Source organism: Argiope bruennichi, chromosome 9 (assembly GCF_947563725.1).
Source record: "Argiope bruennichi chromosome 9, qqArgBrue1.1, whole genome shotgun sequence".
NCBI classification, from domain to species: Eukaryota; Metazoa; Arthropoda; class Arachnida; order Araneae; family Araneidae; genus Argiope; species Argiope bruennichi.
In genome coordinates this window covers 57,231,470-57,249,632 of record NC_079159.1, presented here as the reverse complement: position 1 = coordinate 57,249,632, position 18,163 = coordinate 57,231,470, and the positions used below count along the sequence as shown (strand labels likewise).

Genomic DNA, 18,163 nt, shown 5'->3' with positions numbered 1-18,163 from the left:
ACCAATATGATTCATTCTCTGTTTCTTCATCTTAATTGCAATATTTTTTTCACTGTTCAACTAAAATTTTCAAAAATTTACAATATTGCAAAGAAAAATAGGCAATTCACTTGATATTTTAATTTGCTATTGATATGAATTACATAAAGTTTTATTCTTACTTATTAAAGTGGCAGCATTTTAATTACAAATTCAATTATATTAATAAGTTTAATAAAAATTATTCTACAGCAAAAAAAAAAAAAAAAAAAAAATTGAAAAATCTTCTATAAACATAACATTATTCTATTACACACCAGTCCTATTTAGCATAGATTGAACAAAGTCCATTGGTGCTTATTATAAATTCATATTAGAGCAATTTAGTGTTTTCATAATATATTTCAAATGAAATTTATTTTCCAAACTTAAATTAATTAATAAATAATTTCTTGGGAAAACAATGACTAATTTTCTAACCACTTCAAAATAATGCTATGATTTAATATAATACTATTTGCTCTTTGAATTAAATTGGAAATTTAAATCTCTTTTCTTATGCATTTTCTGAAAAAATATTAGATAAGAGGATTATTATAATTAAAAAAAATTTCATATAAAACATATCCTTCATATTAAAAATTCTTCCTTTACCTGAAAAGAAGCTTGAAATGCTGGAGAGCTGAAATTTATAATGACTGAATTCACAACAACTGTCATACCATCTATAACACGATCTGAAAATCCATATTTGCCACCAGATCTGAAATGAAAATAAAAGCAAATAACAATAAAGCCATTCATTTCCTAATTTTTAAAAAAATATAAGCATAAAAATCGTTGTTTACTAAATCAAATTTTAAATAATATTAATGAATGGAACTTACTTATAACTGGCTTCATTTGTCATTGGAGTGGGAGGACGAAGATCTTCGCATGTTTTCATTTCTACGACAACTTCATCCAATGACTACAAATTAACATCATTTGAGCATCATTATACAAACAACATTTTATACTAATTAATAAAAATTGGCAGCAAAAATCACTGAATTAAAATATAAAACTTTTAATATTTATTATAAATTTTATATATCAATAATTTTGTTAATAATAAACATTTTTTAAACAGGAAACGAAAATTTCTCTTTTTTAGCAGAACTATTTTACATAATATAACATCATACCTGATTTTAAAAAAAAAATTAAATTAACTAACAATTATATATAATAAAAAAATCTTAAAAGATATTTTAAATTTTTAAATATGAAACAAAAAATAAAATTTCTTATAGTGCTTTCAATAGTAGGAAAGAATTTTTTTTTTTTTTTTTTTTTTTTTTTAACTAAATACTTTATTAATGCTTACCAGATGAATAGGTACAGATTTTAGTTTCGTCCAAGATATCTAAAAAAAATAATGAAAATATCAGAGAAAAATTGGAGGGAAAAAAATAATTTTTTTATATCTTATTCATTAAAAAGAAAAAAAGTATAGAAGGATATATTACTTTTAAAAAATTGCATTTCAATAAATTGACTTAATAAGAAATGGAAGTTTATTAAGTTAATTATAAGGATTTAATTAGTTATGCAACCAAAAATATAAAATAAAAAAATCTTAAAACATTTCATGTACTACCTTTTCTGCCTTACAATTCATTCTTAAATAAATAAATTTAGCATCTTTAAATTTAAAAAATAATAATTAAAACTTTTCCTTTCAAAGCTGTTTTAAATTTATTGGACTAGTTTGAAGCCATTAATTATCATATATACTTTGGTATAAAATAAATTTGTCATTTTATCACTATATATATGACAATAGCAACAGGAGCTCAAATACATTATATCTGTGGCTTTGGCAACAGCAGCTAAAATACCTGATTATTATTTAAAACAAATGTCTGAAGAAACATTGTCAATGTTGTCATTTCTATTTGATCTTGCTGCAGTTCAAGCTTTGGATTTAGTTGAGCATAGATTTGTATTACATATTACTTCACCAAGTAATAAAAGTACTTTAAATGTTGTTAATTAAATTTATGGCTTTAATGGATTAAATTGTGTTTATTTGCCATTGCCAAATATAGTACCTAACAGTTACAATAGAAAATCAAGAAGCCAAAATTCAATAAAGTAATGCAGAGACTAAAAAGCAAATTATTCTACTTTTCATTAACATACTAAATCATCCAGTTAAAATTTTTGGAATATTAATAAAATAATGATAATTAGATGCAGTTATCTCAAATAAAATATGCTAAATTTCTTTTTAATGCACAAGGACTTTAATCATCCATGAACTTAAAAAAAAAAGTATTCATGGTTGATTACTTTAAGCTCATATTTCTGTATTCAAGAATGATAACAAAGAGTCATTATAATAAAATGTAAAAAATGTACCTGTAAAGTGACATAGTTACATGTAGCCTTAGTGAGACATAACCAAGCAGGGAGTTCCAAGAGTTCTGTTAAAACTTTTTCATTTAATTCAAGGTTACGCAGCTCTCCATGACCCTTCAAAGTACTTAAATGCAATTTATCAGGAGAAAGATTTTTGGCAAACCTATAAGTATACGATTGTATAAAATGTAGGTAGATAATATGTTTATTAAATACAAATAAAGTCTTAAACTCAAATTCTGAAAACAGACATTATTATTATTTTTTGCTGGTTTGTATTAATCTATACAGATTTATTTTTTCTTGAGAATAATTTTTAATCAGCATACATGTTAACACATTATCATTATCTTATTCAACAAACTTATGCACTTTTTTAAGCAAAATAATGAATGATAACTGAATATAAGAATAATTCAAACTTATTTTAAATAAATTTAATATAAACTATTCAATTTCAATTTTAAAAAATATTTTAAAACATCTTTAACCAAAATTTATTTAATAATAATATTTTTTTAATTACAGTTTTTATATTCCAAAATTATTATTATTCAAGCAACACTTATTGCATAGTTAAGATATTTATTATAAATTATTTTATATTATAATTGCCTAGTAATGAAGAATACTTGAATAAAATAAAATTCTTTGATAAGCCAATTATACATTTATAATAAAATACTCAAACTTAAATGTAATTTAAAAAAAAAAAAGCAAAGTAATATACAATGTTTCCAACTACATACACCATTAAAATAGTTTCAAATTTCATAATTGTCAAAGGTTTTTTTCATGACTATTTTTCATAATCAATTACAAAAGAAAATAATTTGTCCTTATGTTGTGAATCTACATTTTATTAAATACCAAAAAAATATTAATTTAATTCTTTTTAAATTTGAAAAGTATTGTTTATGTCATTTGCTAATAAATATTAAAGTTGAAACTTCTTTTGAATTGCAGATTACATCTTAAAATTGGTATTAACTGGACAATCTAAAATATTTGAATAGGTAACTAAGAAACTAAATTATTTTTTTTTAAAAATCCCTAAAACATTTTTTTTTTAATTTCATATTGTTTTCTATGCCCATAATACATTTAATAAGAGTTTTTCACTATAAAAATCAATACCCTATGGTAAAGGGTTACCAAATAAATATTATTGCTTATTTGATACTTCTTTATTATTGACCATCTGAAAGACATTTGAGAGATATTTCAAGAGAAACTCAGATTCCTTACATAACTTTCAGATAAAACTATCTATAGTATTTTAATAAAAAAATAAATTCTGCTAAATAAGTTTTGATAAAAGGAATTTTTACATAATTCTAATAATGACAAAATTCTTTTTAAAAAAATCTAGAAGAATTAAAAATTATGCCTGTAAACAATAAAGACCAAATTAAAATTATGATTCAATCTTTAATATCAGTAAAAGGAAGAAGACTTAACATGATAAAAGTAGAAGATACACACTAAAGAAGACAAATGCAACTAAATGAGAAAAATGAAGAATTCAAAGATAAGTTGGAAGTGAAAATCAATGAATTAGTAAATAAATGAAAGTTGCATTAAAGGAAAACTTATTTGAGCATTCATCAAAATCACTAATAAAACTGCCAGCTTCTTGAAAAGGGGTCCTCAGCTTATTTATATTTAATCATAATTTCAATTTGTTTCAATTCCTCCTGTTTTATAATTTATTAAAAATGTTTCTTTAGTTCCTAAATTTTTTTCATTGATAAATTTCAAAGAGAATAAATACATTAACACACTGAATAGAATAAATAAAAGTTGAGAATTACAAAAATAATACCATAGTAGAAGTGTTGTAACAGAAGGGTATAAAACAGTTTTCATATACAATAAATAATTTTCGATAAAAGTTAATTTTTAAAGGAAAAATGTTTTAATTAGTTAATAGTTTCATAGTAAATACTATTTGTGTTTGGAGAACATCTGATTCATGGAAAGTATTGCTTAAAGTTGGTTTCATTTAAATCAAGCTTTTTCATATAACTTCATATCCATAATTTAACAAAATTGTCAGATATTAAAGCAGTGTTTTCTTAACTGCTTTATATATGTTTTGTTCATCATGTACATGTAATTCCCTAATGGATATCAGCCTCACAACATCATACCACTATTAAAAAGACAAATATCCAGTTCATATATCTTCCAAATTATGCAGTACTAATACTTCACTTTTTTAATCACCTTGAAAACTACACAAATATTAAACTGAATCCATCTTCTTTAACTTTCAACAATGAAAAAAAATCATGAAACTAAATATTTGATAAAATACTGAAATGATTTGAATTTCTAGACCACAATGTAATCTATAGTTAGAAATCTGCCAAAAAAAAATGTTTTTAACTGTTAAAATTCAGAAAAGATTGGCACAATTATTAAATTTGTATAGTTAAAAAGATATTTTTTAAAAAAAGTTTTGAACATGGGTAATTTTTTTTTTTTTTGCAATAATATTTTTGAAAGTTATTGCAGAAAAATTCCAAAATTCAGCTGAATTTTCTATTACTGTCTGTCCACGACAAGAACACTGCTAGACAATCGTCTATGTTTACGGCGGGCGTTATAGAAACGGGTTCCGGTAGGGACTATCCATTTTGAATGCGTGGAATCGGATAGAAGTCTTGGGGGTATTCTTTTTCTTGGCGTGAATGTGAAGCGATAAAAGAAAATCTGTTGCTCATTCGTCTTCTCGCTTTAGTCGCAGTTGCACGTATCTTTATATTCGCTTAGCTTATTTCTTTTATATTTTATTAATATTTTCTTTGGTTAATATTAACTGCATTTCCTTATTTAATATTTTTTTGTCTCTTAAATTTTGACATCCTTTAAAATGCCTTTTCAATTTAAGAAAGGAGAGACTTTAAAATCACAAGCACGTTACTATGGGCTAAATTAAGATAAAACCTTGGAAATTAATTAAATTGAAATTAGAGTTTAAAATACCATTATATATATATATATATATATATATATATATATATATATATATATATATATATATATATATATATATATATATATATATAAATTGAATGAGTATATGCAGTTGTTTAGAAGTAATTCTATTAAATTTTTATTGCAAAATATTATTCAACTATATAATGGTATGAAAAAAATATTATATTATAGGTAGCGCATTACTTTTTTTCCCAATAAAATAAAGAAAAATAGTCATTTATTCAGGCTTGATTTCTCACCTCCCTGTTGTTTCAATAGCTTATGATTCCAAGAATCTACAAATTTATGCACGTTAATGTGAGTTAGAAGGATTAAAATATTGAACGAGATTCCTTTCTACTCAGGTGCACAAACGGTAGCAGATAAGTATTCTCGAACGGCATTGATGGGCTTTGAATAGAAATGTGAAGAACATTGGGAGTGAAGAATGTAGGAATTTGGATCCTTGATTGCTCGAGCTCATGACTACTGATATACATTGAAAGGAAAAGCTCATTTATCACTCTATTATTTGAATTGACAGCTCGTGAGAAAAATTTTTCTTTGAAATAATTGTATTTCTTTTTCAAGCCGGGGGAAATAGTTAAATGGTAATCTGGAATACAAAAACAAACTTTTACTGCATGTTTCGTAGAATAATGTAAAGCGATGTTGGGCTTATTTAGTTGGGTTCCTTTAAGTACGGCACATCTGGCACGTGCATGAATGAACACTTGATAATTATCTTCAAATTCAGAATACTTTTACATATAAACTTTGCGAAATTAATTATGCTGTAAAAAGATTGATTTGTAACTTATTTTCAATATGCACAAAGTTTGATTTTTAAAAATCTGAAAATTGATAGTATGGCAATCATTAATTTTGTGTTTCGAGAAATAGTATATACATCAGAAAAATAAATAAATATAAATTTGAAAAGGTTTCAAGCATATTTAACAATGAACATTTTACTTTATAACAGAATAAAAGCAACCTTTTGTAAAAATTATGAAATAATGACGATTAATTATGTTATAGTTTTTATCTTAAATTAGACAGATTACCTCGCGTTTGCTGCGGATAATTTGATATTAATAACTTTTATAAATTTAAAACAAATGAAATGAAGACGATTAATGTTTCGTCATGCATGATTTTGCATAATTATTTTTTTTCTTCTTGTGCAATCGTTAGACATACAAATAATTATTCAGGTTTTCTATTTGATTTGTTTTGTTCTTTGCTTACATATAACAGGAATATCAGATATTTTCAATATTCCGAGTATGCAAATGATTTTCAGCTCAGTGAATTATTTTTTTAATTTGTTTTCAAGAATTAAACTAATAATACCAAATATCGCCAATTTGGCGCTAAACGAGCCAACGCAAGAAACTTCAATTAATTTCTACCTCTGCGAAATGAACTCTTCCTCCAGTAACCTGTTTCTATAACGCCCGCCGTAAACATAGACGATTGTCTAGCAGTGTTCTTGTCGTGGACAGACAGTAATTGCATTTATTTTTATTGTTCCGAAATGCATATTCTTACCCTCCATATGTACCAAATATGTTAGCAGTAAGGTAAACAGTTTGTCCTGTAACAGTCAACCTGCACACTCATTTATTTTTATTAGTAATAAAGATTTTGAGATTATATAAAGTTATTTTGCTTTTAAAGTTATTTTGAATTTAAAACAATATGCAATTTCACATTAATTAGAATTTTAAAATAAATTATTTTAAAGAAACGGCATTTAACAGTTAGGAAAAATTTTGCTGCATTGCAAACATGATTCAGTCCATTTAATATTTCAATATCACAACATATATAATAATTAAAATGTAAATAAATATTTTATAAAAATGCTTTTTTAACCTTGGAAATAGGCTGTTAAATAATAAAGTAAATAATCTTTTTTTTTCCCCCTTATAATATTAAATTTTCAACTGCACTAATATGCGATTATAAGAATACTTGTTAATAACTAGTGAATCTTAAGGAGTTGATTCATTAATAAGTTGAAAATGAGAAAAAAAAAAATTTAAATGCCATAATGATTGCAAGAAAATTTAAATCATAAATAAAATAAAAAAAGAATCACAAAACTGGATCATTTAAATAATTAATAATTTAAATTATTATTAATAATTAAATTAAACAATTAGTAATGAAAAGTAGATTTGTAACTCTCAATGACTCCAAAAAAATCGTTACAATCCATAATACTAATTTTCAATCAAAGAATATTGTTAAAGTGTAGATACAAAAAATATGATTAGAACTCAAAACATTAAATCAGATTACTGTAATACACTCTAACAGATTTACAAAATATTTACACTACCTATTTATATAGATTATGTGGCTTACAAGAGCATAACTCTTTGCACTGTTATTCTAATTTCTGAATTATAAGGAATCAGAACTGCAATCATAGCATGAAACTTTTTTTAATGATTACAATATGTAATCAACAAAGCTTTAATACAAATATGTGTGAATTTCTAACATTGAAGGGAAAAAAAACCAACACTCAATAAAGAAGCCACCATCATTAATGGAGATGACTCAAAGAAAAATTTCCTCTTGCAATGAATGTTGCAGTAGCAATTTTTGTTAAGGCATACAGCCAAATGTTGTATTACTAAGGAAAACTTATGTTAGAGATAATGTGAAATTTCCTTATACAAAGCGTTTGCAATATATTAAAAGCAATGCATATGTTTTAAAAATATGAAAAATTTATGCATTGATCTGCTATTATATATTTTCAAAGTTTAATAACTGCAAATGCATAGTTAAAAAATAGCTATCATAATTATTTATTAAGAAAAAAATCTGATCTACAAAGATAAACATTAATAATGTGTATCTTATAGCAAATAGAAAGAAATTCATTTATCTAAAATTCAATGAATCATTGATAATTTCAGTCAATGAAAAAATTGATTTAAAAAATTATTTTAAAGTGAAGGGCAAAAAAATAAGTGACAGAAAATGTGTTTGCAATATTAAATTAAACAAAGGCTAAATCTTATAAAAGGAAAGAAAATATTTAAGGTGAAAGAAAAAAAAAAAGTTCTTACTTGGACAAGTGCTTGAGCACTTGATTCTTAAAAATGGAAGCCATCAGGTAATTTTTAGGCTAGTATTTGAATTTCCTTATCCAGATTTCGAAAATCCACAAACTTCCTACAGCGTCCATCATAATTTATGATTATTGATTACAAATCTTCGGCCAAGGAAAAGTATGTTAATATCCCTGTAATACGGTAATCATAATTTGCAAACCATCCGTCAGAAATTACAAATAGAAACCCTACGCACAAATGTTTACGATCATAAATGCGGTTACAGTTTCTGTTCTCGTGACTGCAGAGCTTTAAAAAAGATTTTTGATAAAATTCGAATCAAATAATACATACATTATACATACGCTTTTTTTTTTCCATACGTCCGTAGCATTTAAAAGTAATTGCGATGTCAAATTGAAAAATTATACAAAATAAATTAACCTGCAGGATGCATTTTATAACAAATTCTTTCGTTAATTCGAAACCGAACAAATGCCTAGATGTCGTATGGTACTCTACAGGCCAAAAACAAAATTTGCTAAAGGTAAAGGTTTGGAATAAAAAAATGTACTCCGTTTGAATTTGGATTAAATCCTTCAGACATATTTATTAGAAACAAAATTTCCTATAATCAGAAATTACTTGCTCTTATTTAAAAATAATAATAATAATAATAACTGAGCAAAATGGAAGTCATTAATAGAGATGCATAATCCACGATTTTTTTAATAACAACGAATTTTGCTATTGTTATTTTTAAATATTTGTTCCAAATATTTGTTATTTTAATCATATTATTAATTAAAAATTAATTAGTATTAACTAGAAAATTAATTGTAATTAATACTTAATTTAAGTAACGTGTGTTTGAATTAATTTATCTATTTCAGCTTACTTCTTAAATTTGATTTTTTTCAAAACTATTTATTCAATTTCTTTATTAGAGTAAACCATTTTCTGAAAAATTTGAATTAAATATATATATGTCATTTCTTTAAAATGTTTACTTTAGTTCTCTATTCTACCAATAGATGGCACCAGCAAGAAATAGAATATATGCAATCGCAGTCGTGTCACAAGTGCACGAATTCGTAAAAAGAAATTAAAACTTTTGTGTACTGTAAAGTATACTAGTACAATTATTTGGTAGCACCATTTTGTACTTAATTATGTTACCTCATACTTGTTTTCGAATCATATAAACAAAATATTTTCTGATTTGGGAACTATTTGTTAAACACAAAGTTTGAGCCATTTTAGAGTAGATCACTTATATTTAAATGAATTTGCATTTAGTTCTTGGTAACAAGAGTTAAATGAAAATTCAGGGCAAGATTCTTTTGAATAAACAAAAATCTTTTACGAAAATTCTGTTTCTGTACGGAAAAAATACAGGCGGATGCCTAGTTTTCTTTTGAACATATTTAATTAAAAATTAGAAACAGATCTATAATTCTAGTAATAAATCTTAACGTTTAGTTTTGATTATTTGCCTTTTATTACCAGATTTATTTGAAATAACGAAAAGACAGACTTTTTATTGGAAAATTATGAGTAAAATATGATGAAAGCTAACAGAATTAGTAAAAATTCTCCATACCAAATTTCATATCTATAGCTCATTGAGGTTTTGAGCTATCTCCGCTTTCACAAACAGCGAAACAGATATAATTTTAAAAAATTCGCACAAAAGAGGATTTGAAATAGGGAGATTCATCTAAAACTAGAGATCGAATATTTGATTCACAGAGAAACAAAAATTATTTTTCTCTGACTTGACTGTTGCAAGTTTTTTTTTTTTTTTTTGTACACTTCGCACACTAGAAAGTACTTTCTTTAAAAAGGAGGAGGGGGAAGGGAATTAATAAATGATGCACTGGGTAATGTTGAAAAGAAAATAGAACAGCAAAGTGTCTAAAGTAATTTAATGCAGGTGGGATAGGGTTTAGTTGTAAAGGGATAAGTTGCACACGTTAAGAGGTAATTTTTAAAATTTTTGATCAGAAATTTTATTAAACATGATTCTTGTAATTGGATTTATAAAATCAAAGCAGTTAGGGCCCTGACAAGACGGCTAGTGACAAATTGTGCGTATAACCTCCATTGTAGCACGTTAAGAAAAATTTTTGGTAATTTTTTATGTAAGACTAGCCGCTTTTGGCGACCAGCCGGTTCGCCAATCTTAATGCTCGTTAAAATTTTAATAATTAACTATTTTATGTAATTCTTACATTAATAGCTTTTTCATTAAAATATTTTAAAACTTCAAATTTCAATTCACTCAGAATATTATAAAGGCCTTCAGTCATAACGTAATCTGTATCTCTCCAATTTTCTGTTAGATCCCGTAGAATTTATGCTTTAAATTAAAAAGTGGAAATGATTAATCTGCAATTAATATAATAATATTTTTTACTGAAACAAAGCATTTTTTTTAATATGATTACTGACAACAGAGCCACTGAGCATTTAAACCTTATGGGCACTAAAGAATATCTTTCTTAATTTATGTATTATCTCAAGAATTTGTCAACAAAATTTTTTCAGATTCATCTGGAGCAGGTATATTAATTAACAATGTTTAATTTTAAATGCCTCAAACACTAAGAAAATAAACAGAATCGTTTAAAATAATCGATGGAAAACAGGTTAAAAAATTACTTAAAAAACGATGAACTTAAACTAACAAAACTACAATTTAATTACAAAAGCATACAACTAACCTAAAATAATTTAAATCGAGTCCGCTTCCGTTGAAATGTAAATAATCAGAATACAATGCACATGCGTGAATTCTCAACGCCAGTTACGGTAACGCAAATGCGTGAATTTTTCTACGCCAGTTGGGGTAACGCTATGTAGATTAGAAATTTTTAATTTCCTTTAATCTGCTTTATTTTAATTCAAAAGTAATTCAGAATGAATCTGAAAGATCGATTAATTAACAATGTTTAATTTTAAATGCATAAAACATTAAGAAAATAAACAGAATCGTTTGAAATAATCGGTTGAAAAATATTAGCCCTAGCCTCATTACTGTTGGGAAAAAAAACTGAAGCCTTACTCATTTGGCGGTGGGGAAAATGAAAGGATTTTTTTGGCGGGAAAGTTAGTTTTTAATTAATAATTAAAATTCTAATTAAAATTTCAAAAAAAGGGATCCCAGGTGCACATTCCCGACCTCCAAGGTATACACGTACCAAATTTGGTAGCTGTAGGTCAAATGGTCTTTTCTGTAGAGCGCCAACATACACACACACATTGAGCTTTATATATAAGTATAGATATAGATAAAGTAATTATTATATGGGGTAGGTAAATGCCTTTATTTATTTTGTCTATGTATTAGACTATAAAATACAGCTTAAAAATTTTTAATAATGGCAAAATTTTTTATAAATCAATAAAAATATCAGAAATCATGCACTATGGAGTAAATTGTAACTCGTATTTCGATTTGTATAGTTAGACTTCGCTTTATATCACTGTGCCCATTATTTTATTCTTACTATAGTAATTCATGAAATAAAGAAAAAATTTATTTACCAAAAGATGATAAATTGGAAAGGAAACACACATATACATACGCGTCAAGCAAATATTATCCAATCATATTAAAACTCGAAACGAATTTATTTTGATATGAATGACCCATTTGAAATCAATAGTAAAGCTATTTTGTGGACGGACCTACTAATTTTCAAAGCTAGTCAAATGACGAGAGCGACTCCTGAGCTGGCACATCCTCTGTAAACTTCCGCACCACATCAACGTGTGAACGTTTGTCCATGACTTCAGGTCAAACGTGAATCGAGCAGGCATGCACGACAGATCTTTATTGTAATCGGATTTCAATTCTATAGCTCTCAGATTTCGAAACCAATACCTTACTAATAGGTCACAGAAGACCAAAATCCGAAACGAAATTAAATAATTACATCATATATCAAAGAAGCCAATAGAGGAAAGGAAGTTGATTATAGAACAATTTATAAATGTATTACAAGAACTGTTACAATTGTTCAAAATCCGGAAAGAATCATGGTTTCACGAGGCCAAAAATAAATTGGAGTTATTATATCCGCCGAAAGAGAAACCCTCTTGACTTTCACTTGCTCGGTAAATGCCGTGATCTACAACATTTCAACACTGCTCGTTTCCCAACATTCGATATACGGATATACATATATATACACGGATATATGTATTTGTTCGAACTGGCCCGACTGAGCTCATTGAAACAGGCAATTTTTCTGTTTGGATACCTGATAAATAATTATAATATTTATGAATCATTTTAACCAATATGTGCACACTACATTGAAACAGCCCATCTTTCTGCTGCTTGATAATCCAACTCACATATAAATATTAGAATTGCAAATAATGACAGGGATAATCACTTAATCATGTTTTCCTTTCCTTCTCATTGCTACCTACTTGCAGCCTTTAGATGGTGACTTGACACTTCCCAGTGAAGTCACCGCTCCGATAGATTTCAGTGATGTACGATGCAATGATACGATAATTCCAAGAATAACCTGTCCGTCCACTTTTCAACCCATTCACAGATTTCTCCTTTTCCTTTCATTCCCGTTAAGAGGATGGGACACAAAAGAAGAATGTTTGGTGTTTCTGGGATTTTCCTTTCTCTCCCTGGAAGGTCAAGGATCAGTCGATACCCCCTTCTTTATTTTCAGAAATGTCGGCTCATACCACTTAAATTTTGATAGCTTAATGCCAAAATGAGGAGTTGTTCCTTTGCGGTTTTAGGTTGAAGGGAAGCCGCGACTCTTTTTATTCCTTTTCCACTTACAAAATTTTTGCTTATTGCCGACTTTAAGATTTTATATTAATATCGTTCATAAAATTGAACTAGACTGATTTCTCCGATGTCTTTTTGGTACATTCATCTAATAATGACCGATCCTGTATTAATTTTTAAGCATTATGAATAAAATATTTTTTCAATACATTTTTTAGTATTTGAAAGTAAAAATACCAATACTGAGGAAACTTGAGAATCGTTTTACTTCAATTTTAATTGCAGTTTTTGATCATTCTATCTCATTTCTGCTGCTTTTGATAACGAAGCATTGTCTAGTGTTTATTATGAAGTTTGTTACATTACCTGAGAATTATTAATTTTGTATTAATAAAATGAAAAAAAAAATTCTTTTTTAAAAAAAGTTGATTATTTTCCACGTATTATACAAGAAAGAGGCCTTATATTCTTTTTTGTTAAATATATTTTGAAAAAAATGTTATCGTGTAAATATTTCTCATACAAAATACATACTTTTATGGATGTATTTTCATAGATCGTTATAAAAGAAACCCTTCATTTCTTCTATACAATTAGAAAGAATCATTAGATGAAAGGAATTATTCTAAGCATAACTAATTTTATATTCCTTTTATAGGCTTTTTGTATTCTTAAAAAAGTATTTTGGAAAAATATAAACTTTTTTTCTAAAATGTCAGTTTTAAATCTAATTTTTCAGGATGGATGACGTAATATATTTATGAAATTGCTCTGAAATGCGATTCTTTTAAAATTGAATTGTTCCGTTCCCTACACTGTTTAATATTTGCTACTTTGTCTACTACTTTTAAGTGTCAGAAATTGGGCAAAGATATTGCTTTCCCCTTCTGCAGATTTTCCGCTGAGTAGGAATGCTAATTAATTCCCAGCCACTCAAAAGCAGTGTCAAGTGTTGCTTATCGCGTCGGATTTTCGCTTTGTGAGAAGAATAGATCCTTTTTTTTTTTTAATTTCTGTGAAAATTAAAATTGCCTTGCAGTTTCAAAACGCACCAAATATGGGTGAGAATTGGTAATCGTTTTTCAATTGTTTCATATAAAACTGTGTAAAACTTACGTAAAAAACAAATATTTATAATTTTTGCTTTGATAAGGTTCAAGTTGTTATAAATTAAATGTGTCCGATCTCTTGAATTTTTTTAATGTTTAAATTTATTAAAACATTTTTATTACATTGAATTGTAAAATTATTTCTCGAAATTAGGGAAAAAGATTTAATTCCTGAAAAAAACAAAAAAAAAATGTATGCATTTGTATAATTTTTATATGGGGTGAATTTATTTCTTGTTCTGCTATTAAAATATTTGTATCTTTTGTGTGTGTGTGTGTGTGTGTGTGTGTGTGTGTGTGTATGTGTGCATTTTTTAAGAATAAGTAGAACTCATTTGATTTCATAGCATCGAAAAAATAGTATTGTTAGAATATTTTATAACCATTAATGAATTAAAATCTTAATTATTTACTCTGCATTTTTATTAATCTTTATTATACCACATTTGTTCATATTATTCACTAAAATGTTGTGAATACTATGTTTGCTTCTTGTAACCTCCAGAAAAATAAAATTTTTAATGTATTAAAATTTTTCAATTTCTTCATTAATAGTCTTATGCTACTACACTATTCTGTAAATCTACCGTAGAAGGATTTAGGCTTTGAACTTCTTTCACAATTTTTCTATGGGTTAATTTCCAGTTGCATTGCCAATAATATGAATGCATATATTCTTTTGTGTTCATAAAAATAAAGAAGGGACTAATTTGATTTTGCAATAAAATAATAATTAAATAAAAATCTTATACGACGTACAACTGTATTAAAATTAAAATTACATCAAATGCTATAATACAATAAGCGACAAATTTAATTAGCACTACTTAGGATGAAGTTTTCAAGCAAATAAAAAATTCCTAGTGTTCCATCGGAATGTCATTTAAACACATTTTTTCAGAATGCTTTATTAACTTTCTGTTTTGCATAAAATGGTGTAGTCTTCAGCGATCTTGCATTTTAGCTTTTTAAATTTTTTTTAACATTAAGTCAGCTAAATTATATTTTATGAACATTTTGAATTGAAATCTACAATAATGACAATCAAGATTAGTGAATCAAATATTAAGCGGTTTCCAAAAGAGATTCATAAACAATTATCAATTTAAAATTTGGTGAAAAATAAAATAAAATTATTCTGATTATAATTTTTTTTTATTTAAAACTAAAGCTTTTAAGCAAGAAGCCGAAAACAAAATAAAACTGCAAATATCAGAAAGAATGATGTAGAAAAAACATATTCAGGTCTCCACATGTGTTCAGTAATTGCCTATTTATATGAAAGATATTGATCATCTTTTTCAGATAGAGTTTTTTTCCCAGAATAAATATTTTTCTGTGGAGATTTGAGTGCGAAAGAAAACTTGTTTTCGTGCAATGAAACAAGCCACGTATAGCTTCCAGCGATAGTCATTATCAAGCGATGGGATAAGAAGAGCTTGGATCTGACTCTTTGTAAAATAGGAAGCTCTCTGCTTGTGATCAATAGGTCCCACCACCCGCCACAACTGTTTGTGGGAGATCTGTTCCTGGAAAGTGCATCAGTGGACAAGGGACTTTCCCTTTGCATGATTGAACTCTTGTTCCAGAGCTTCCATTCCAGAGTTACTTTCTATCGTGGTCCAAGACCTGTAATTGAAATATCACCAGTAAGATCGAATCAAGAATTTGAATCACACCTTACTTTGAAAAGTATTGATCACTGGTATTTATGACGTTTTGATATTGGTTGCGTAATAAACGCCCTTAAAATATTCGTCATCTCTAACATATGCAAGAATTTAGAGAAATATTAATAGTGCAATGATCTAATCGGCTTGGAGCTTTAGCAGCGAGTTAGAAATATTTTTCTAGAATTTAAGTTGATCTTTAGTAAATTCAAAACTGAGAGGAGTGTTATTATCTTTGCATATTTTTCAACTGCAATTTCGGAAAACGTATACATTTTTGCAGGAAAAATAGTTTTTCCGTCTAACATTTCAGAAAACTTCTCATTTCATGCTACACCTTTCATTAGCGCGCACCGCATACTGATAGCTGCCTTCTTATAAAGATCATATGACATTTTTATCTTATTATTTACTATATGAATTTTCAAAAATAAGATATTATTAACCACTTGTAGCGGTAATTTCGTTCAACAGAAAAACAGTTTAAAACAGCTGTGTTTCATTAAAATTAAATATCTTATGTATAACTTGATGTTCATGATTCCGTAGACAAAGAAGGAACTTGTTTAAGAAAGTCAATGGCATCAAAATGTCATTAAAACCTATAGTTAATCTATTTCAAATTGACATTGTGTTAAAGTAATTTCACTTCCTCATTCCTCTTATAAACTGCAAAGATAAATGGTGCAACATTTTTCCTTAGCTTTTAACAATAGGAAGAAAATAGCTGTGAAATATTTACGGAATGGTTTAAATTTTATGGCAGTAAGGCTATTGTTGAAAATCATGGTGAATTGAAAATTTCATTACAATGATTCAGTTGTTAAAAATCATACCAGATTTTTAAAAAGTATATCAAAATTCAAGAAAAAAAAATTGCCCAATAAACAAATATAAAAATAAAATTAGTTTCAATGAAAAAAAAAACATTTTTTTTTTTAAATTTTAAAATAATGCCAAAATAAAACACTTTTTTTTTTGCTGTAATATTTTGAATTATGGTGGGAAAACGTTAATATTTTGCTTAATTTTTAATTAACACATTTTTTTTTTAAATTTTCGACGTGCACATTTTTAACTATATTTGTGCAGGATTTGGTAAATTTAGCTTAAGAATATCGACACATACTTAATACCACATATATCTTTTCTGTGGGAGATATATTCTTTTTTCAAGTATGCATTTTATATCCCCGAACATTTAAAGGTGCAAGTAATAATACAAAAAAGGGCTAACATATTACGTTATAGTTGGTGTCGAGTAGAAAGCAGTTAATATTTGTAGGAAATTTTAAAGAAGAAGTAATAATAATAATTTATTTCTGAAGAAGTAATACGTTAGAAAAAATTACTAGACACAACAACACACGTCCGAAATTTTTGTGCTTTCGAATGGGTTTGATGGGTTTTAAATTTTGAAATTTTTATTTGAAAAATTTAAAAAAATGTGTTTTAATTTGTGCTGTTAGCAAAATGATAATTAGAAAAATGTCATTTAAATTCAATTTAGATTTTTTTAAAAATTGTATTATAGCTTAAATTCTGCTCAGTGCAGTAAAAAAATATCGTATGATACTTTATATTGACAATAGAAATAGATAGAGTTATGGAAATGTGATGTTTGATGATATACAGTGGCTCAAAAAATTGAGAGTGCACCTTACTTTTACTTGATAAATCCGACTTTCAATATAAATAACACATTACCGGGAAGTGCAAACATGTTTTCATTTTTACACATAATAAATGGTTTAATTTAGAGTAAAAATAAATTGAAATTGAAAAATTGAAATTTTTTTAAAGCAATTTAAATAAAATACGCAGAATTTGGCCTCAAAAAATTGAGAATACACCAATGAAATTCTTGTAATATCTCGCATAGAAAGAACGTGTCTATTTAGTTGCATCTCTTTTGGCTTTTATAATGGCCTCTAAACGTCGTGGTACCGATTCGACCAATTTTTCGTGGTATCTGAAGATCTTTTAATCCATTCTTCTTGCTTCACTTGTTTTAAATGGGTTTTATTTCTAATTTTATGTTTTTGGACCACTACTTCGAGTGTTGCCCACAGATATTCAATGGTATTGATGTCGGGGTACTGTGGTGGTGTGTGTAACTGCTGTTTACGATGAAAAAGACACTACATTTTGACGTTACGTGCATTCTGT

At 26.7% G+C, this 18,163-nt stretch overlaps 1 protein-coding gene across 1 annotated transcript in view; it reads right to left on the bottom strand.

The window, feature by feature from the left end:
• LOC129983924 (bridge-like lipid transfer protein family member 3B) overlaps positions 1-8,702 on the bottom strand; it is a 39,237-nt gene extending 30,535 nt beyond the window's left edge. The window contains exons 1-5 of the mRNA XM_056093634.1: positions 8,463-8,702; positions 2,386-2,548; positions 1,349-1,387; positions 867-949; positions 634-742 (exon numbers count right to left, since the gene is read on the bottom strand). Coding sequence (XP_055949609.1) covers positions 634-742; positions 867-949; positions 1,349-1,387; positions 2,386-2,548; positions 8,463-8,506 — 438 coding nt within the window. The 5' untranslated portion in view covers positions 8,507-8,702. The remainder of the gene's footprint in view (positions 1-633; positions 743-866; positions 950-1,348; positions 1,388-2,385; positions 2,549-8,462) is intronic.
• Positions 8,703-18,163: the final 9,461 nt, after the last annotated feature.